The sequence below is a fragment of the Ursus arctos genome, unplaced genomic scaffold (genome assembly GCF_023065955.2).
Source record: "Ursus arctos isolate Adak ecotype North America unplaced genomic scaffold, UrsArc2.0 scaffold_25, whole genome shotgun sequence".
Classification (NCBI taxonomy): domain Eukaryota; kingdom Metazoa; phylum Chordata; class Mammalia; order Carnivora; family Ursidae; genus Ursus; species Ursus arctos.
In genome coordinates, this window is record NW_026622930.1 from 2,445,133 (window position 1) to 2,468,263 (window position 23,131).

At 42.1% G+C, this 23,131-nt stretch overlaps 1 protein-coding gene across 8 annotated transcripts in view; it reads right to left on the reverse strand.

The window, feature by feature from the left end:
- MARK3 (microtubule affinity regulating kinase 3) overlaps window positions 1–21,319 on the reverse strand; it is a 112,245-nt gene extending 90,926 nt beyond the window's left edge. For 6 of the 8 annotated variants that reach the window (XM_048219924.2, XM_026515235.4, XM_026515237.4 and 3 more), the window contains exon 1: window positions 20,640–21,319. In XM_048219924.2, the coding sequence (XP_048075881.1) occupies window positions 20,640–20,690 (51 nt within the window). In that variant the 5' untranslated portion in view covers window positions 20,691–21,319. The remainder of the gene's footprint in view (window positions 1–20,639) is intronic. The other 2 variants (XM_026515236.4, XM_026515231.4) reach the window with 1 other exon arrangement.
- Window positions 21,320–23,131: the final 1,812 nt, after the last annotated feature.

The following is a 23,131-nucleotide window of genomic DNA, read 5'->3' on the forward strand; positions in this document are numbered from 1 at the left end:
AGACTTCTTCATTATTCACATTACAACATTGTGTGGCAGCACTAAGCATGTAACAGGTATTCAAAGCTGTTAAATTTAATTCTTAAAGATTAAAGGAGTCCTGAAACTTCTCTCTCATGGATTTGAGCTTATACCACTTCAGCCACCATGAAAATTAGAGTATGTACACTGCTACTGAAAATAATCAGAAGCAAGCCAAGGACAGGAAATTATTAACAAATTCATAAAGCGTCCATTTTCAAATTAAAAACTCTAATGCAAAACATTTAATTTTCCAGGTAATATACTAGAGAATGGAGCAAATGCTATAGCTACCTACTCAACATTGAATTCTCCCTTCTTCATTACCAAGAGAACCTGGATGTCTGTTTGGTGAGGCAACAAGGCCAGCTAAATACTTATTTTCTCAAATTTCGCTGCAGCCAGACATAGCATATGGCTTGGTACTGGCCAGTTCTCATTAATGAAAGCCACTGGGGGCGGGGAGGATTCTGGGAAAACTTTTTGTTTCTCATAAAGGGGAACAGATACACTAGTACAGTCCCTTCCTCCTTTCTTGTGCCTCAGTACAACCATAACTGAAGACGTAGAAGTTATCCTGCAGCCATAAGGTCTCAAACATGAAAGAAAAGACAAAACTATTTTTAAAAACCACCAGCTCCAGGGGCGCCTGGGTGGCACAGCGGTTAAGCGTCTGCCTTCGGCTCAGGGCGTGATCCCGGCGTTATGGGATCGAGCCCCACATTAGGCTCTTCCCCTATGAGCCTGCTTCTTCCTCTCCCACTCCCCCTGCTTGTGTTCTCTCTCTCACTGGCTGTCTCTATCTCTGTCGAATAAATAAATAAAATCTTTTAAAAAAATAAATAAATAAAATAAAATAAAATAAAATAAAATAAAATAAAAACCACCAGCTCCAGGGGAGCCTGAGTGGCTCAGTTGGTTGGGCGACTGCCTTCGGCTCGGGTCATGATCTCAGGGTCCTGGGATCGAGCCCCACAGTGGGCTCCCTGCTCAGCGGGGAGCCTGCTTCTCCCTCTCCCTCTGCCGCTGCCCCTGCCTGTGTTCTCCTGCTCTCTGTCAAATAAATAAATAAAATCTTAAAAAACAAAACAAAGCACGAGCTCCAATATTATTGTACTACTGAATCAAAGCTAGAAGCTAACTAGATTTCTTTTGTGAGAAAAGCAAACCCCTATTTGGTTAAGCCATTATGTTAGGGTTTGTTACTTTCAGCCAAAGTACTACTAACTGTTACAGGGCTATATCAACACTAATGTAAGAAGCAACAAGAAAAATGAATAGGGAGTGCATTCCATTTTATGTTATACATATTAGTTTTTCTTAAAAAAAAATATGTCAATACATAAGAGCCATTGAAAATAAATCACATAACCAAAAGATACAAATGAGAATATACCTTAGACACACACCAAAATTTTTTTATTTTTAATTTTTTTTTACCATAATAAATATGGTTCCAGGCTTGTCCTTGTATCTATCTGGCAAAGCACCAACCTGAAACTTAAGAAACTGACTTAAATCAGGTTTAAACAGAAAAGGACACTACTAGGAAAGAAAACAACAGGCCAATATCCCTGAAGAATAACAATGCAAAAATTCTCCATTCTCAATACTAGCACACTGAATTCAGCAACAAAATGAAAGGATCATTTACCATGATAAAGAGGAATGTATCCCTGCGATGTAAGGACAGTTCAGCATATCAATCAATGTGATACATCACACTAATAATAAAAGAAAATAATCACACAATCATCTTGATACACACATAAAAAGCATCCAACAAAATCCTTGACTTAAAGTCAACATCCATTCATGGTGACAAATCTTAACAAATTAGGCACTGAAAGAACATATCTTGACATAAAAAGGTCATACATGTGAGGCCCACAACTAACATCATAATCGATGGTGAAAGGATAAAAGCTTTTCCTTTAATCTGAGGAACAAGACAAGAGTGCCCACTCTCACCACTCCTAGTCAACATAGTACAGAAGTCCTAGTGGGAACAATCAGGCAAGAAAAAAAATAAAAGGTATCAGAATTGGAAATGAAGTAAAATTCTCTCTATTTGCAAAAGACATGATTTTACAGGGGTGCCTGGCTGGCTAAGTCGGTAGAGCACATGGCTCTTAATCTCAGGAGTAAATATAAATTCAAGCCCCATGTTGGGTGGAGAGATTCCTTCAAAAATAAAATCTTGAAGGAAAAAAACAAACAAACATGATTTTATATATAGAAAACCCTAAAGACTCAACCAAAAAACCGTTAGATCTATTCAATGAATTCAGTGAAGTTGCAAGACACAAAATTAAATTAAAAAATCAGTAGTGTTTCTATATACTAACAATGAGATTTTTATTTTTATTTTCAAATATTTTTATTTATTTATTTCTCAGAGAGAGAGAGAGAGCATAAGGAGGGGGAGAAGCAGGCTTCCTGCTGAGCAAGGAGCCCAAACTGGGACTCAATTCCAGGACCCTGGGATCATAACCCCAGCCAAAGGCAGACACGTAACCAACTGAGCCACCCAGGCATTCCTAACAATGAGATTTTTAAATTTTATTTATTTATTTATTTATTTATTTAGAAATCACAGCAGGGGAGGGGCAGAGGGAGAGAGAGAATCTCAAGCAGACTCTGTGCTGAGCATGGAGCCCAACGTGGGGCTCGATCTAATGACCCTGAAATCACGAACTAAACCAAAATCAAGAGTTGGCCACTTAACCAACTGAGCCACCCAGGTGTCCCCACTAACAATGAGATTTCTGAAAAGAAAGAAATCGATCCCACTTACAATAACATCAAAAAGATAAAATACTTAGGAATAAAGTAAGGAGGTGAAAGGTCTCTATACTGAAAAGAAATTGAAGACAACACAAATATCCTGTGCTCATGGGTTGGAAGAATTAATACTGTTAAAATGTCAATACTACTAATAGCCATCTATAGATTCAATGCAATCTACATCAAGATTCCAATGACATTTTTACAGAAGTAGAAAAAAACACTCCTAAAACTTATATGGAACCACAAAAGACCTCAAAAAGCCAAAGACATGTTGAGAAAGAAAAGAGCAGGATGTATCACAACTGCTGATTTCAAGCTATACTATACAGATACATTATGATAATAAACAGTTATCATGATAATGGCATAAAAGCAAATAGACCAGAAGAACATAACTGAGAGCCCAGAAGTAAATCCAAGCATATCCAGTCAACTAATAGTTGACAAGGCAACCAAGAACACTCAATGGAGAAAAGACAGCCTCTTCAATAAATGATGCTGGGATTAACTGGGTACTGATATGTAAAAGAAAGAAACTGGACCCATATATCTTATACTACTCACAAAAATTAACTTGAAATGGATTAAAAACTTAAATATAAGACCTGAAACCATGAAACTCCCAGAAGAAAACACAGGAATAAAGCTCCTGGACATGGGTCTCAGTAATGATTTTTTGGATATGACACCTAAGGCACAAGCAACAAAATAAAAAAAAAAGCAAGTGGGACTACATCAAACTAAAAAGCTTCTGCATAGCAAAAGAAACCATCAATAAAGTGAAAAGATAACCTATGGAATCAGAAAATATTTGCCAACTTAATATCTTTAAAAAAAAAAAAGACAAATGCTGGCATGGATATAGAAGAAAAGGAGGGGCGCCTGGGTAGCATAGTCGTTAAGCGTCTGCCTTCGGCTCAGGGCGTGATCCTGGCGTTCCGGGTTCGAGTCCCACATCGGGCTCCTCGGCTGGGAGCCTGCTTCTTCCTCTCCCTCTCCCCTGCTGTGTTCCCTCTCTCGCTGGCTGTCTCTCTGTCACATAAATAAATAAAATCTTTAAAAAAAAAAAAAGAAGAAGAAGAAGAAGAAAAGGAAACCCTTGTGCACTGGTGGGATGTAAACTGGTACAGCCACTATGGAACACAGCATGGACAATTCTCAAAAAATTGAAAAGAGAACCACCACATGATGCAGCAGTTCTACTTCTGGGTCTATATCTAAAGGCAACAAAAACACTTCCTCAAAAAGATATCTGCATCCCCATGTTCATAGAAGCTTATGTACAACAGCCAAGACATGGAAACAAATTAAGTGCCCATCACTGGACGAATGGATAAAGTAGTTGTGGTATATATATGCAGTGGAATATTATTCAACCATAAAAAACAAGGGAATACTACCATTTGCAACAACATGGATAGATCTCAAAGGCATTATGCTAAGGGAAATAAGACAAAGACAAATGTTCTACAGTCTCACATGTGAAATCCAAAAGCAAAACAAAACAAAAAAACAAAAACAAGAAAACAAATTCCAAACTCACAGAAAAAGAGATCATACTTATGGTTACCAGAAGTAATGGGTAGGGGAAGGGAGAATTGGAGGAAGATGGTCAAAAGGTACAAACTTCCAGTTATACAGTAAATAAGAGATGTAATGTACAACATGGTTACTATTGCTAACACTGTTATATGATATATAGGGAAGTCATTAAAAGTACAAATCCTAAGAATTCTCATCACAAGGAGAAATTTTTCCCCTTCATTAATTTCTTCTTTCTTTTCTTTTTCTTGTATTTATATGAGAAGATGGATGTTAGCTGAATATACTGTGATAGTCATTTCACAATGTACATAAATCAAACCATCCTGCTGTACGCCTTAAACTTACACAGCGATGTATGTCAATTACTTCTCAATAAAACTGGGGGAAAAAAACAGGTTTAAAAGTTTAAAACCGGGGTGCCTGGGTGGCTCATGGGGCGCCTGGGTGGCTCAGTCATTAAGCATCTGCCTTCAGCTCAGGGCGTGATCCTGGTGTTCTGGGATCGAGCCCCACATCAGGCTCCTCTGCTGGGAGCCTGCTTCTTCCTCTCCCACTCCCCCTGCTTGTGTTCCCTCTCTCGCTGGCTGTCTCTATCTCTGTCAAATAAGTACATAAAATCTTAAAAAAAAAAAAAAAGTTTAAAACCAACTTTACACGATGTTTCAACTCTTCCTGAACAGAGCTTGGTCCCTTTTGTAAAACACAAGACATGTGCCCACACATCCTTTCCAATCCTTAAAAAAACAAGCCACCTCCCTAACACAAGGCAGGTTTTTCAAATGTAAAAAAGTCTACAAAGCTAAATTGTGACAATAAAAGGCTGTCCCCCCCAAGTACTTTAGAGATACTCATAAAATCAAATTTCACTTTTCAAAGCAGTGGGGTGATTATTTCATTCACTACAGAAAAAATATTTGATAAGATTAAGCAGTTTGTAATTTTAAAAACTTTTAGCAAACAAGAAACAGAAATGAACTTCCTTAATTTGATAAAAATCATGGACCAGGGGGGCACCTGGGTAGCGCAGTCGTTAAGCGTCTGCCTTCGGCTCAGGGCGTGATCCTGGCGTTCCGGGATCGAGTCCCACATCGGGCTCCCCGGCTGGGAGCCTGCTTTTTCCTCTCCCTCTCCCCTGCTGTGTTCCCTCTGTCGCTGGCTGTCTCTCTGTCACATAAATAAATAAAATCTTAAAAAAAAAAAAAAAAATCATGGACCAGGGCGCCTGGGTCGCTCAGTCAGTTAAGTGTCTGCCTTCGGCTCAGGTCATGATTCAAGGGTCCTGGAATCAAGTCCTGAATCAGGCTCCCTGCTCCGCAGGGAGTCTGCTCAGAGGCCTGCTTCTCCCTCTGCCCCTTTTCCCACTCGTTCTCTCAATCTCTCTCTCTTTCAAATAAATAAAATCTTTAAAAAAAAATCATGGATCAAAACCCTTCAGCAAATATTACACTAAGTGGAGAAACTTTAAAATCAGAAACAAGAGAAAGCTGCCTATTATCACTATTATTATTTAACATAATACTAAAGGTCATGGTCAATACTTTTAAGGAAAGAAAAAAGTTGTAAGATGTGAGAATCAGAAGGAAGGAGATAAAACTGTCACTGCCTGTAGATGACATGATCTACCTACAAACCGAGATTCAGAAATACCACTAGAACTCATGACAGTTTGGTAAGGTACAAGATCAACCTGTAACAACATTTCTCTACATCTGTAGTAACCTGCCGCAACATTTAACAAAAAAAATTACCATTCATAATAACAATAAAAAGTATAAAACAGGTAGAAACTACCTTAATCGAGAATATATACAAGCTCTCTGGAGAAAGCTTTAAATTTTTAATAAAAGACATAAAGATACCCAAATAAATGGAAATTCCATGCCCTTGGATAGATACTACAAATTCTATCCAAATTGATCTACAGGTTCAATGCAATCTCAATTAAAATTTCCAGTTAGTAGTTTCTGAATGAACTTAAAGTTTTTGTGTAATTTTAATCTTACTCTGAAGTTTACATGGACGAATAATTGCCACGTCAGTCTTGACAAAAGAGTTTAAAAAAAAAAAGCTCAGAAACAAAAAGTGATCAAGGTTAATTAACATAAGCATAACAAAACGTGTTTCTGTCATGTACCCTCTAATAGCATTGCACTGAGGGAGACACGACATCTTTTCTGGGCATTCTTGCCAAAAATATATAACCTTAATCTAATTTTGAGAAAACATCAGACAAACTTAAATTGAGAGACATTCCACAAAGTAACTGACCAGTACTCATCAAAACTGTCAAGTGCAGGGCTGCCTGGGTGGCTTCAGTTGGTTAAGCGACCGACTGGTGATTTCAGCTCAGGCTGTGATCTCAGAGTCCTGAGACTGAGCCCCACAGCAGGATCTGCACTCAGTGGGGAGTTTGCTTGGGAGTCTCTCCCTCTCCCTCTGCCCCTTCCCCGACTGGCATGCGTGTACGTGCTTTCTCTCAAAAAAAAAAAAAAAAAACTGTCAAGAGCATAAAAGACAAAGACAGAGGAACCCTTACAAACAGTGAAGACTAAGGAGACACAATAACTACATGCAATGTGGGATCTTTGACTGGATCCTAGAAAAGAAAAAGAACCCTAAAGAAAAACTGGTGAAATTCAAGTAAGTTCTATAATCACCATCATTAACAGTATCAGACCAATATCAATTTTCTGGCTTTTGTAACTAAACCATGGTTACGTAGTGTTAACATTAGGGGAAGATGGGTGAAAGGCATACATGAACTCTATACCACCCTGGCAATTTTTATTTAAGTGTAAAATTATTTCAAAATAGGGGCGCCTGGGTGGCTCAGTGGGGCGCCTGGGTGGCTCAGTCATTAAGCATCTGCCTTCGGCTCAGGGCGTGATCCCGGCGTTCTGGGATCAAGCCCCACATCAGGCTCCTCCACTGGGAGCCCGCTTCTTCCTCTCCCACTCCCCCTGCTTGTGTTCCCTCTCTCGCTGGCTGTCTCTCTCTGTGTCAAATAAGTAAATAAAATCTTAAAAAAAAATATTTCAAAATAAAAAGTTGAATAGAGAAGATATATAAATAGATACACAGATTAAGATAGACTATGAAGCCACAGTCATTAAAAAGAACAGAAAACCTGTGGGGTATGGGCACAACAGACAAACAGCCCTATGCACCAGAGTACAAAGCTAAAAGATATAAGTATGTGGGAATATAAGATACAATCAAAGGGGCCCTATAAACCAGCAGGGAAAGGAGAGACTGCTGAGTAGACAGACAGCAGTGGGAAACCGGTTCACACATAAGCCTATGAAGAAAAATAAAACTAGATCCCTACTGAGACCATATGCAAAGGCAGGCTTCGTCTAGACGGATTAAAAATCTACACGTGAAAGGTAAAACGATAAGAGGTTAACAAATGAAATAAGAGAATATCCTTGTGATCCAGGTATTTAAGTAAAACTTCAGATCAAAAGCACAAACACGGAGCTCCAGTGGCGCAATCGGTTACCGCGCGGTACTCATACAAAAGCACAAACACAAGGCAAAAGTTTATGTTGGTTACACCAAAATTATGGATTTGTTCAATGAAGGGCATTATAGAAAGATGACAGAAGGGGCACTTGGGTGGCTCAGTGGGTAAGCATCTGCCTTTGGCTCAGGTCAGGATCTCAGGGTCCTGGAATCAGGCCCCCATGTCAGGCTTCTCTGCTCAGTGGGGAGTCTGCTTCTCCCTCTACCTCTGCCCCTCCCCCTGCTCATGCTCACTCTGCCTCTCTCATAAATAAATAAATAAATAAATAAATAAATAAATAAATAAAATCCTTAAAAAATAAAAAATAAAATCTACATTGGAGTAACATCTAGAAAAACGAAGGAATACCTAAGAATCAACAAGAAAAAGACAACAACCCAAGAGAAAAATGGACAGAGGAAAAAGAGCAATTACAGAACACTCCAAAAGCAAAGGAATATATAGAGCTAATAAAAATCATAGAGAAATACAAGTTGACAATGAGATATCACATTACACTTAATAGGCTTACAAAAAATTAAAACTGGATAATGCTAAATGATGGCAGGAATCAGGGACACTCCACTACTGGCAGGAGCGTGGACTGATGTAGTCATCCAGAAGGGCAACTCCTGGCCTATCTGTATTTTCTGGGACAGAGCAAGTCCACTCCTAGGTACGTATCCCCCAAAAATTCTTACACAGCTCCGTAACAGATAACGGACACGCATGAAGATACTCATTGTCGCATTTTTGTAGCCGCAGGAGGTGGAATGTCTAACCCTGGTGAGCAGATAGGTCAAGTATGGTGGACAGATGCATACTATAGAGTGCTAAGCAGTGGTCAGAAAAGATTAGACGCATAGATGAGACATACGCAATATTTACATGAAATGCCAAATGTACACTTTGTAGGAGCACATACATATACACACATTACAATATTAAACAAAGAACAGTCACTCTTGGAAGCATATGGGAAATGACATATAGGAATTAAGAAGAATAAATAAAACAAGAGAAGGAGTTCACACTGACCAAATATAATGTGACTTTTTACAGCTGAGTTTACAAAAAAAGTGTCTAAGAATATGAACAGAAATGGAAAACTATTACTGTTCATATCCATAAATTCAGTGAAATTGGTTTCACTTTTAATAAAATATTATTATTGGTAAAACAGGTGAACTATCATAATAATGAAATAGACTGAAAAATAATTTACCCGTCTAATCCTCAGGAGGATTATAAGGCACAAATAAATTGTGGCTAAAGAAAACTTTCACTCAGTAGCTTTTGACCAGTTAACTACAGGCTAAGCAACTACTAAGTGCCTGGCACTACAAAGTGATGAAATAAAGTATGCTGCCAAATCTTTCAGGCACTCTTAACCTAGCTGAAGAGCTAACATGGGGCACAGTAACTAAAACAAGGGGCGATTCCAGCCCCACTGAGAAAATCGGAGAGTAGGTATTCTAAGTGCCATCGGGTACACAGAACGTGAGCTACATATTTAATTTTCAATTTTCTAGTAGAAACATTAGAAGAACACAGTAACTGGTTAAGATAATTTAAATATTTTTTAATTTAACCATATTCCCAAACATTTCAACACATAATATAAAAAGATTAAGACTGTATGTTCTTTTTTTTTTCATACTGTCTTTGAAATTTGGTATATATTTTGTACTTACAGAACATCCTAATCCAGGCTAGCCACATTTGGCTGATAGCTACTGTGTAGGATAATGCAGCATTTAGCACTCAGAGGATGTGAGTGCAAGAAAAAAGGTACCCTAGAGGTGAAGAAATAGTCTTTGAAAGGTAAACAGTAGAGTTCTAATGGAAGATGAAAGTTATTTCAAGCCAGGCACTAGCACAGGAAAAGCTAAGAAAACTTGGGGGATGGGGAACTATCCCCCCTAACCTGCATGTCTAACCACTTTCATCTCATACAACTCTCTCATTTCACGTGGCACTGACACTGGAGGGGAAGAAAAAAAAAAGGCTTTAGTTCCTTGACATCATGATGGCTGGCAATTTACCTTTATGCTCCTGACTAGGCTGTCCTTTCTGCCTTGCTCCCCTTTCTCTCCCCAACCCTTAGCTTAGTTAATTCCTACACTAAAGTACTAGACTGTGAGGTCCCTCTGCAGTCTCAGAACACAGGACCTGGCAACCAGCTGGTGTGAGATCTCTGGGTAAACAAACAACCAAGCAGAATTGTCTGGCTGGGTATTAAGGTTACACAGTTGAGCAGTGAGAAATAACAAAGCTAGAAAGGTGTATCAAGAACTTTGAATACGAAACCAAAGACTTCAGATTATCCAGTTTTTTAGAATAATACTACAAAAACTATTTCAAGAGGGAATTAACATCTATAGAATGTCCGGGGCGCCTGGGTGGCACAGCGGTTGGGCGTCTGCCTCTGGCTCAGGGCGTGATCCCGGCGTGATGGGATCGAGCCCCAAGTCAGGCTCTTCCGCTATGAGCCTGCTTCTTCCTCTCCCACTCTCCCTGCTTGTGTTCCCTCTCTCGCTGGCTGTCTCTATCTCTGTCAAATAAATAAATAAAATCTTTAAAAAAAAAAAAATCTATAGAATGTCCATGATGTGGTGTGGACTGGGCCAAGCATGTTATTGGTGTTATTTTCTTCAATCACAACAATCCGGAGTAGATGGTGTTATTTGGTTGTGGTAAAAAAAAAAAAAAAAAAAGTAAAATGTACAACATGGTGACTTTAGATAATAATACTGTATTGTATATTTGGAAGTTGCTAAGAGAACAGATTTTAAAATTCTCATCACAAGAAAAAAGTTGTAACTATACGTGGTGATGGATGTTAACCATTAATTAACTATACTCACTGTGGTGGTCATTTCGCAATACAAATATTGAATCACTATGTTGTATACCTGAAACTAATAAACTGATGTTTTACTTTATTTTTTTTTTAAGATTTATTTATTTATTTATTTGACAGAGAGAGAGAGAGAGCCAGAGAGAGAGGGAACACAGGCAGGGGGAGTGGGAGAGGAAGAAGCAGGCTCCCAGCGAAAGAGCCTGATGTGGGGCTCGATCCCAGAACGCCGGGATCACGCCCTGAGCCGAAGGCAGACGCTTAACGACTGAGCCACCCAGGCGCCCCTAAACTGATGTTTTAAATGTCAATTACATCTCAATATAAAAAAGTGAAATAAAATATTTTTGAGGTACAGATAAGTGAATTAACTTGGTCATGATTAACTTACTTATATTCGAAGGCTAGTTTCAATTCCAAGTATGTAATTCCAAATCCCAACGTCTCGTATGCTTTGTTGTTGTTGTTCCTTTTTTTTGCTCCACATCTTGTCCACTCTACCACATGTAGACATGTCTACATAATCATTCCCTCAACCAATCTTTCACTCACATCTTTCTCTCCACTTCCAAGCCCAGATGCTATTCATCAAGTTCTAAGAAAGCTGTCTTAGGGGCGCCTGGGTAGCTCAGTCGTTAAGTGTCTGCCTTCGGCTCAGGTCATGATCTCAGGGTCCTGGGATCTAGCCCAGCACCGGGTTCCCTGCTCGGTGGGAAGCCTGCTTCTCCCTCTCACACTCCCCTTGCTTGTGTTCCCTTTCTTGCTGTCTCTCTCTGTCAAATAAATAAATAAAATCTTAAAAAAAGAAAAAAAAAAGAAAGCTGTCTTAGGCTTTAAAAGGGAAAAGAGGAGATGCTTTCAGTGGAATAACTACAGAGGGGAGAGGCTGAGGACACAAGGACAGAGATGAGAAGACCAGTAAAAAGACCATCAACATTAAAGATGACTAACATTTATCTGTTACTTACGTTATCAAGCACTGTTTCAAATGCTTTACCCATATTGTCTCATTTAATCACTATTTCAACCAATATTTTGTTGATTACCTGTAATAAATGGCAAGCATGTTCTAAGTATTTGTTACAATCCTAAACAAACAAACAAAAAATTCCTGTCCCTGTGGGGCTTTCCATATACTAAAGGAAACCGACAAAACACAGTCTACATAAGAAATACATAAATAATATGGTATGTAGGAAATAACAACTGCAATGGAGAAAAGAAAAACAAGATCAGGGTTGGGGTGACTGGGAAAGTCGTTGGTGATTAAACCACTGAGGTGATACGTATAAAGAGGTGAGAAAGTCAGCCATGAGGATATCTGGAAGAACGGTGTTCAAAGAGAAGGGCAATGCCAAGGCCCTCAGGTTGGAGTGTTCCTGGTGTGTTCCCAGAACAGCAAGAAGACTCCTGGGTCTATGGGTGTAGCAGGTGCGGAGAGGTAGGAGATGACGACAAAGAGGAAAGGGAGCCCAGAGCACAGAAGGCCTTATCCTTGTAACGGCCCTGTGAGGTCATCACTATTACCAATCATATTTTATAGATGAGGTAACTGGGGCACAAAGAAGTTAAATAACTTGTCCAAGGTAACACCATAAAATGTTAGATCCGATTATAAACCCAAAGAGTTATTATTACAGTGGTTTGAAAACATGAAACAGATGTTTTTGACACACTTCCCATTACAAGGTAAGGTCCATGTTCCTTCTGTTGAATCTGGGTGGCTGTGACACATTTAGCCAAGAGAAAATGACAAAAGTGATACTGTGTGCCTTCTGAGGCTAGGTCATAAAAGATGGGCAGCTTCTATCTTTTCGAAACGCTGAACAACCTCAGAAGTCTGATCACATGGAGGCCTCCGTGTTGGAGAAGCCCTTGTAGACACTCTTGCCAAGAGTCCCAGCTGAGCCCACCCTTCTGCCAAGGTGCTAGATACTTGAGTAAAGAAGCAATCTAGGATGTGGATCTCCCAGCTCAGCTGTTCAAATCCCCCTAGCCTTTTGAGATCCTCCAAACTGAAGTCCCACATAGAAAAACAGAGATAAGCCATCCCTGTCTGAATTCCTTACACACAACCTGTGAGCATAATAAAATGACTGTTGTTTCATACTACTAAGTTGTGGAGTTCCACAGTTGTTCCACAGCAATAATAAGAACCATTATACGATAAGCAGGAAATAAATATTAAGAACCTGAACCGGTGTGCCTCAGCGGCTCAGTTAGTTAAGCGTCTGCCTTTGGCTCAGGTCATGATCTCAGGGTCCTGGGATCAAGCCCTGCTTCGGGCTCCCTGCTCAGCGGGGAGTCTGCTTGTCCATCTGCTCCCAACCCCCATGCTGGTGCTCTTACTCTCTCTCAAATAAATAAATAAAGTCTTAAAAGATTAAAAAAAAAAAAAGAACCTGAACTATGTTAATAGAAATGAAACAAACAAACAAACCTGGAATACATTACCATGGTATGTGGAAGGTTCTTTATCATTAAATATCTTTAACGTCTAGATGGCAACCTTCTTTTGAGAGAAGAAAACAAGCTCGTTTAGTCCATTCCACTAACAGAGCTAATACATGCTTATGGGTACCAAGGAGGGCCTAAGAATAGGCAAGGGCTAGCAAGGGAGGGAAGACAAGAAAAGACGGAGATAGTATATGAACACAATGCCATCAAAAACACCTCAAATGCCTTCAACAACAAAAGCTGATTGCCCTGGTTTAAATTATTCTTCTGGATAAAGAATGGCAATTCTCAGAGCAGAAGGCTGAGTTAGGGAATGGTTCTAGGTGGACTCCTCTCCATGATTCTCATGCTAGAATCTGCTATTGTAGTCAATGAAGTCATAAAGGTACTTACTGCATAAAGAATGGGGCTATCTAAAATTCTAGAATAAAAACCTTTGGGCTCAGCTTATTCAAATTTTATACTAATTCTACCAATACACATTTTCATGTAAAATGTCCATAATACAAACTCCCCAATATTGAACATCCACCTAAATGCAACCATCTATTAGCAACAAATACAAACAAAACACCTCCTGCTCTGTTCAAGTTTCAACTCTGAACACCAAGATTCCATGTAACCCACTTACACAATGCCTTATCTAGTCCACATAGGGTTACGTAAGACTAACCATGGCTGAATAGCTCAGGTGGCTAAAATGCAGTCCTGAAAAACTCTACCTGGAAGAAAAAGTTAGACTCCCAAAAAAATAATCCTTGCTTCCATTGCGAACTTCCGCCCTCCCAATTACTGTACATGCAGGTGCATATGGGTCAGCACAAACTCCTTATTACTACTTGCAGACCAACTCCAAGCACATTCTTTAAATTCTTGTATAAGACAACATTAAAGCTGGGATATTCCCAGGGAAGAGATTTGTTCTCTCCTTCAGGTTTAACTTTAAAGTTTAAAGTGAAGGGGAGATGGGGTGCCTGGCTGGCTCAGCCAGTAGAGCATGCAACTCTTGATCCCAGGGTTGTGAGTTCAAGCCCCATGTTGGGGGTAGAGTGTACTTAAAAAAAGAAAGGAAAAAAAAAAGTATCAGGGTGCCTGGGTGGCTCAGTCAGTTGAGTGTCCGACTCTTGGTTTGGGCTCAGGTCATGATCTCAGGGTTGTGGGATCAAGCTCTGCATTGGGCTCCACAATCAGCACAGAGTCTGCTTGTCCCTGTCCCTCTGCTCCTCCCCATACTTGCACACACTCTCTATCTCAAATAAATAATAAGATCTTTTAAAATATATTTAAAAATATATAAAAATGAAATAAAATGGAAGTGAGACAAAAGTTTTCTTTTCTTCCCCCCCTTCTCCCAGCCCCCTCCACATAGCCACTGCCCCCCCCCCCCACACACACACACTGAGACAAGCATTTTCTGCTTTAGTCCTCCCAGTGGTGATCAGAAAGGGCTGTATTCCCTGACTTCCAGGTTGAAAAGAAATTCCACAGATAAAATTTGGCTGTATCTTACTTAGAATCCAGAACAACCCTCCTTGAAATTAAAGATAACAGGTAACATTAATTGACATTAAACTGTGTATAAATCTATTCTTAGAAGTAATTACAATGTAAATAATCATGTACTACATAAATAACCAAAGTGACCTATATTCTACTCATTGCAAATCTCCACTTTCACCTAATTTACATACAGAAGAAACAAAAATAACCCTCAAATTGAAGTCTATAAGATCTTTTCTCAAAACACTTTGACATAAAGAATTTTTATTCGCAGAGAGCAACTTTTTTAAAAAGGCTTTACTCAATAGATAGTTGTACTTGGAAGTTAAAAGGCATACTGAATGAAATCATACTATATATTTTAAATGAAATACTATATAAAGTACTTAGTACTGTTGCCTGATATACAGTAAGTGACCAACAAATAGTAACTATTTTTATACTCCATAACCGCACCTTTTTACAAAGAACCAACTTTAAAAACGCATGGAACTTGAAAACTTTGATCAGAAATCTCTCTTCTATAGTCACAATACAATCTAAAGGAATAGAGTTTAGTTGGCAAGCTTTCACTGAAAACAAATGCAGTGATTAAAATGTGGTTTCTGGACCTGCCACATTAACATCACCTAGGAAATTGTTAGAAATGCTAACTGTAGGGGCGCCTGCGTGACTCAGTCGTTAAGCATCTGTCTTCGGCTCAGGTCATGATCCCAGCATTCTGGGATCAAGCCCCGCATTGGGCTCCCTGCTCAGCGGGAAGTCTGCTTCTCCCTCTCCCACTCCCCTTTCTTGTGTTCCCTCTCTTGCTGCCTCTCTGTCAAATAAATAAATAAAATCTTAAAAAAAAAAAAAAAGAAAAGAAAAGAAATGCTAACCGTAGAATCAAAGTCAGGGGTAGGGCCCAACAATCAGAACTTTAAGAAGCCCTCAGTGATACTGGTGCTTGTTCCAGTTTGAGAGTTTATTAGACTAGTTTCTCCACCTCAGGGTGCTTTGTTCTGCAGGGACGGAGAAGTCCTAAAGGGCAGGTGCAATATGGTTCCTAGGTATATCCTCTACCGCACCTAGCACAGCATCATACACAAAGTGGACTCATACTCAAACTTGAACAGGTTAATCATAGTCTCATATAACCTACAGCTGACTAAACAAGAACACCACAGAGATAAGGCATTCTGGAGGCTTGTTCACATTAATAATAAGTACATGCTGCACACACACCAGGTGCTGTTAAATAATTGGCAAAGCCCTGGGGCCTCTGGTACTTTGGCAAATAATCCAGGTTTACAAAGTTTGATGTGCTTTAAAACTTAAGTGAAAACTACATTTCTAATTTTACCAGTGTCCACACAGGATTTGACCATGGCTCTATACAAGTCAACTACAAAACACAAACTAAAAAACTTTTCTGTTGCTTTCAAGATGCATCTAATTTCACATATTAGTTAACTGTAATATGTGGACCCACGAGCTTCCAGTTTAAATGAAGTGTTAAAAAAAACTAGATAACTGGGGCACCTGGGTCAACTCAGTCCATTAAGCGTCTGCCTTCAGCCCAGGTCATGATCCCAGCGTCCTGGGATACTAGCCTCTTGTCCACCTCCCTACTTAGCAGGAGCCTGCTTCTCCCTCTCCCTCTGCCTCTCTCCCTGCTTGTGCACTCTCTCTCTCTCTCTCTCTCTCTCAAATAAAATTTTTGTTAAAAATTTAAAAAATAGACAACTGAAGAAATTTGAAGGCTGACTGGATATCTGATACGAAGAAATTATGATAAAGGGATTATGATTACCATGTTTATAAAAATGAAGCTTTATCTCTTTTAAATGCTTTAGAGATGAAACGACATGACGTACTCAATCTATTTCTTGGGGAGAAACCAAATGAAATAAGACTGGCCACTGAGCTGCTGAATACATGGAGGGCTAACTATATACCAGGGTTTCTCAACCCTGGCACTACTGACATTTTTGGCCAGATTTTTTTGTTGTTGTTGGGGGAGGAAGGGGTGCTGTCCTGTGTATTGTAAAATGTTTAGCAGCATTCCTAATCAGTAAACTCTCTTCAGTTGTGACAATCAAAAATGTCTCCAGACATCATCAAATGTCCACTGGGGGGCAAAATAGTTCCTGGTTGAAAACCACTGATAAAAACTTGCTAAATACTCCCTGCTTCTTTGTCTGAAATTTTCCATAACAAAATATTTAAGTTTTATTTTAATTATACTCTGTATTTTGGTACAACCACATCTCTCTAGTTGAGTAATTAGTACATAAGCTTTTTTTTTTTTAGATTTTTTTAGATTTTTTTTTAGATATTATTTATTTGAAAGAGAGCATGAACAAGGGGGAGGGGCAGAGGGAGAAGCATACTACCCACTGAGCAGGGAGCCCAACGTGGGACTGGGACTTGATCCCAGGACCCTGGGATCATGACCTGAGCTGAAGACAGACACCTGACCAACTGAGTCAGCCAGGCGCCCCAGTACATAAGCTTTTGAGAAACAGCTTGGTACACAAAAAAGCAGAGAGGACTGACCTGGAGCTCTGGAGCCTAGTATAGGTGCTGCTACTGAACAGTTTTGTCATAAGCAGCTCCTGTCACTTCTTGAGCCTCAGCATCCCCATCAGGTCGGATTATTTGATTAGTCCTTTTGAGTTTTAAAATGATTTGATAACAGTGCTATCTTTTATTTAAAACAATTTTATTTATTTATTTATTTGAGAGAGAGAGTGAGGAGGTGGGGTGGAAGGGGAGAGGGAGAGGGAGGAGGGGAAAGAATCTTAAGCAGACTCCCCGCTGAGTGCAGAGCCCAACACAGGGCTCCATCTCATGACCCTGAGCCGAAATCAAGAGTCGGACACTCACCCAGGCGCCCCAAACAGTATTATCTTTTATATACCCATCAGCTAAAGGTGTATATTCACATATGTAAATGAAACAAAAGAAAACAGAGTAGTGTACTAGGATGAAGACAATATTCTTGTTGCAAATTGCCTGCCTCTTATTATTCTTGATCTATAAGCAACATTCCTATCACAGTTATACCCAATTATTTAAAATGTAAATAAGATTCCCAGGAGGGGTGTCTGGGTGGCCCAGTCTGTTAAGCATCTGACTCTGGTTTGCAGGCTCATGAGTTCAAGTCCCACACTGGGCTCCATGTTGAGCATGGAGCCTAATCAATCAATCAATCAATCAATCAATCTCCCAGGATAAGCAAAATGTAAAGTCTTTTTACAAAATGGAAAGACAAAGCTTCTCATCATAATAGCCAAAACATCCATCAATGGTGGATGGATTAAAAATTGTCCTACATTAACTGGATAATATATGGAAGTGTTGAATCACCATATTGTACACCTGAAACTAACATAACACTGTATGCTAACTGGAATTAAAACTTAAAACTTTAAAAAAAATTGTATATTCAAACAATGAACTACCACTCAGCAATAAAATGAAATGAATTACTGATACACAAGCATGAATACAGACTCCATTTATATAACATTCTAGAAGAGATAAAACTATAGAGACAGATGATAGATGAGCGGTTGTCATGGGCTGGGGGAATAAAGAGGGGACTAACTGCAAAGGGCCACAAGGTAAGCACCTTTCTGGGCAATGAAAATGTTCTCTATCTTGACTGTGATGATGGTTAGGTATCTATACATTTGTTACAACTCATTAAGCCTTACGCTTAAAAAGAGTAAACGTTCTATCTCAATAAACCTGATTTTAACAAAAGAGCTGCTCCAGAAACTGAGAGCTCCCATTCATTCTTGTATCCTCACCAACTGGCAGGAAGTCTAATACTTAGCAGTTCAGTAATGGCAGGTAAATAACATGGCATATGCCAGATGTGTAACACTGACACAAGTGTATCACATTGTCAAAGACACACAACTACTCCCAGAACATTCTAATATAAATTTAAAAATGGAACAGGGCATGGTGAATTAATGTAATGTAATGTAATGATGTGCTACAAACCTCTGATTCTAACATTGTCAAAAATTCAAATTTACATTGTTCTTTTTTTAAAAAATTTATTTATTTGAGATAGAGAGCAGAGTGAGCGAGGAAGAACACAGTGGGGTGGAGGGGCTGAGGGAGAGGGAGAAGCAGGCTCCCCTCCGAGAAGGAAGCCTGATGTGGGGCTCAATCCCAGGACCCTGGGATCATGACCTGGGCAGAAGGCAGGCACTTAACGGACTGAGCCACCCAGGCACCCCTCCTATGCTGTTTTTAAAGAATAAAGTTAGTAGTTTCTAACAACACACAAAAAGATTAGAACATAATTCAACAAATTCACCAGAGATCAAAGTAAAAAGACTCATTGAGTGTAAATCCTTCATTATCACAAATCTGACTGTTTTTGGCTCCAGTTCATTTAGAAAGATGGAGCTTCTGCTCTTGGGTCAATGTAAGATTTTGCTTCTCTGGGTGAGAGTCAATGATCAAAGCTAATCAACTCGCTTTTTTGCTAACTCCACTCTACAGCATAGTTAAGGAATAGGAAAATGGTCGAGTCAGAAGTAGGTTCTTCCAAGGGTCTATAAGAAAATGAATTTCCTGACTCACCCACTCTATGATTTTCTAGTATTCACTCTTTATGAAACTTTCTAATCCATCTCAGGTGAAGGAACATATGCCACTGCACTACTCACTTACCAGGTTAAAGAGCGCTAAATACTATACATTAATACACTACAGGAATGCTTTAGACCAAAGTTCACATAAACATTAAATCCCCTGATAGTTATCCAGCAAATAAATGGCATTTTGAAGATCAAAATGAAGGCATTTGATACCATGAGGCCACAAAGTCTCAGGACGTTGTTGAAAGCATGGAAACAGGCAGAGCAAGAAAGCTTTTCCTAAGTGATGGCATTTTCTTGCCAGGAATTACCTCATAACACGTATAATGAAAGGCCAGTGAAGTTTCTTCACAAGCTATTTGCTAGATGTTTTACAGAAGATAACTCCCAGCTAGACTGGAAGAGTTCTGAACCCGGCGCTAGAGAAGAGTTCAGAAAGCACTTAAGAGTCAACATTTGTCCAAAGAAATTTCCACTACAAGTTGTCATTCCCTAAAAATGCTGTTCCTGGACTTTTTAAAAGGTCTACATGAACAAAATCAAAGGTTCCTTTTATAGAATCATAGGATGTTAGTGCTAGAAGGGACCTAAGGCTCGTGTAAGCCAACCTGTTTTTAGGGAGAAGGAAAGCTAAGCCCGGAGCGGGTGTTCCGGAGCCAGAGAGTGAGTAGGGGGGCAGCTTTACTATACACCTTCCTTTCAAAAAATGCTTAACCGACCCTTCAATACAGATGTGTATGGAAAGGAAGCTACTCCTTAATGCAGTCTACTCTCGCCAAAAACTTCTCTTCTGAATAGCGTTGGAGTTCCATCCAAGGGAGATTCCTCAATGGCCACTCAACTGTAGTGACTGTCACTAAACTTAGTTCCAGACAATTTTTAAAAACCGGGCATAAAGGGCAGTCCACTTGACCCAATCAATTACTTTTCATCAGCACCACGAACCCGTTTTCAACCTGACAGCCTCTCAGAGCTGCGTGCCCAATCTAAAAGGAGGGTTTGCTTAAAATAAGCACTACACAGCGCAGAGAACCGACACACACTCGGGCAACCCACAGCGCAGCACCCCGGGGTCTCAGGGCACCAGCTGGTCAGGATGAAACTTACAAGCTTTACTAGCAAACAAGACTCCGGCGTAAACACGAATGCACAGCCCGGGCCCGCACGCCAGCAGCAGCAGGGCTGCCGCCTCCACGAAACGGTCCGGCCCGGCTGCCCCGCGGTGCCTACCGCCTGCCCACGATTTCCAGCGCGCTGCGGGCTGGCGACCCCTGACAGCAAGGGCTGCTGTCGTGCTCCGGCAGGCAGCGGGGGACACCCAGCCCGGGCAGATCCCGAGAACACCTCGGTCACTTACGTTCTCAGTGTCTCTTTCATTCACCGTTGGCAGCGGAGTCCTAGTGGACATTTTACTTCACTTCACTTCTGCACAATGCGAGGGTGAAACAAAACAGCACGGCCTTGGGGGGCCGGCGACCGCGTCCTCGAGTGCCCTGCGGTTCCGGAGCGGCGCCGCGGAGGGTGGCTCCCCTCCCCCACAGCCGTCTAGATCCCGGGCCGGGCCCGGGCCGTCCCTCGGCGGGTCCCGGGGCTCATGCTCCCCCGGCCCCGGCGGCCGCGCCGAGGAGCCCCGCGGGCGGCGGTGGCGGGGCCGGGCCGGCGGCGGCGGCGGGCTGCAGGTCGGCCCGCCGGCGTCCCCGCGCCTCAGGGCGGCCCGCGGGCCCGGACCCCTTCGCCTCCTCGTCCGCCCTCGTCCGTCGCACCGCGGATTTCAGCGCCGGGGCCTCCACACAGCGCCGCCGGCTGCCCCTGAAGAGGAGGACGAGGAGGATGTGGACAAGGTGGAGAGCAAGACAGGCCGCCGCGCGCTGCGGGCGCCAACCATGGAGGGGGCTGCGGAAGCGGCGCTTTCGCCCGGCTGTTCTGCTCTCTCCGGTTCGCTTGCCGCCTCAGCCTCCACCCGCTGGCCGCCGCCGCTCCCGGTACCCCGGAGCCTCACGGACCCAAGATGGCCGCCCCTCGGCTTCCTCTGCTGCCTCCGGATGCCGGAAGTGACGGCACCGCCGCCTCCCGGAGCTCGGCCAATCAGCGTGGCCCGAGGAAGCCTGACCGGCTGCTGTTGCTAGGGGCGACTTGGTCCTGTCCCGAGGGGAGGAGGCAGCGCTCTGTGCGCGGAAGGGGTGGCCGGGCGCGGTGGGTGGCGGGCGCTGCAGGCGCCTCCGAAAGAGTCGGCACAGGGCCCTGAGCGGTGGCCTGAGTTCCTCTGCTAGGGTGGCTTTTACAGTGTTGGTGGAGCGCCTACTGTGTGCCGAGGTAGAGGTCGCTTCCGCGGGACCGCGGGGCACGGAGTCGAGCCGCGGCAGCAATGACAGGGCTGGGGCTGCGGGGAGGAGCCGGGCTCCTGCATGATTAACGGTGACTCGGGAGTGGAGCATTCAGCCACCCTTCCTGCCACCAGCTCTGCGTAGCTGGGGGCTGAGTTCGGGACCCTCTAGGAGCTCGCGGTCAGGAGGGAGATGGACTCGGACTCAGCTAAATGCCATCCGGAAGGAAGACTGCTCTACTGGGGTTTGGAGAGGGAGCGAGGCGAAGCCCTGGAAGCCCCCAAGGGCCAATTCCTAAATGCCAGCGTGTGGCTGCTGAAGGGCTGGAAGCACCCCTGGGTCCCTGGGGCCGAGCTCAGCGACGCTTGCAAACCGGGAACATCGGAAATGTTACTGGAAAGCTCCCTCGCCTCTGCATGTGTGCGGTGGTCCTGCGCAGACCCTGACCCGCGGTGGGATCCATTGGCTCGGGGTTCTGAGGAAGGATATTCTGAAGTAACACGAACTGTTATTGAGAGTTTACCTTGTGGATACATTACATTTTTTAAAAAAGATTTTATTTATTTATTTTGACAAAGAGACAGCCAGTGAGAGAGGGAACACAAGCATGGGGAGTGGGAGAGGAAGAAGCAGGCTCCCAGCGGAGGAGCCCGATGTGGGGCTCGATCCCATAACGCCGGGATCACGCCCTGAGCCGAAGGCAGATGCTTAACCGCTGTGCCACCCAGGCGTCCCACTGAGCCACCCAGGCGCCCCTGGATACACTGCATTTTTTACCTCATTTAAGCCTCGGAATAAGTTCTTGCAGTGGGTATGCCTTGTTTTTCTTTCTTTTCTTTCTCTTTTTATCCCCCAGCATGTGAAACGTCTTGCTATGTCTGGGACATTTCCTGCTCTGTGAGACATACATGTCTTTAAACACCAGCATCATACCCAGAGAGGGCAGATGCTCCCACCATAAAAACACATGAGGACGAAGATGCATTCGGGGCTCCCATCTCACCCTCTCAGGCTAGTGTTCACTGAGCCAAGGGCAACCTTGTTTAAAATGTTATTCTCTTGGGGCACCTGGGTGGCTCAGTCTGTTAAGCATCTGCCTTTGGATCAGATCATGATCCCAGAGACCTGGGGATTGGGCCCCAAGTTGGGCTCCCTGCTCAGTGGGGAGACTGCTTCTCCCTCTGCCTCTGCCCTTCCACCCCACTTGTGCGCTCCCTTCTCTCTCTCAGACAAATAAATCTTTAAAAAAATAAATAAATAAAATGTTATTCTCTCTCTCCGTCTTTGGCCAAGCAGACATGATTAAATTATCATTATTTAAATGTGTGCTTTGTACACTTCATCTGAAATGTGGGTGAGCACAAGACTGTGGGAGCCCCAGTAGGACATTTAGCCCATTTTGGGGGGTTGGGTCAGGGAAGCTTCCTGGGAAAGAGATGTTTATTTCTGCTGAGTCTGAAAGTGTGAGTAGAGTTAGCCAGGGGAGGATGAGTGGAAAGGCATTCCAAGCAGAAGGGCAGCCTGT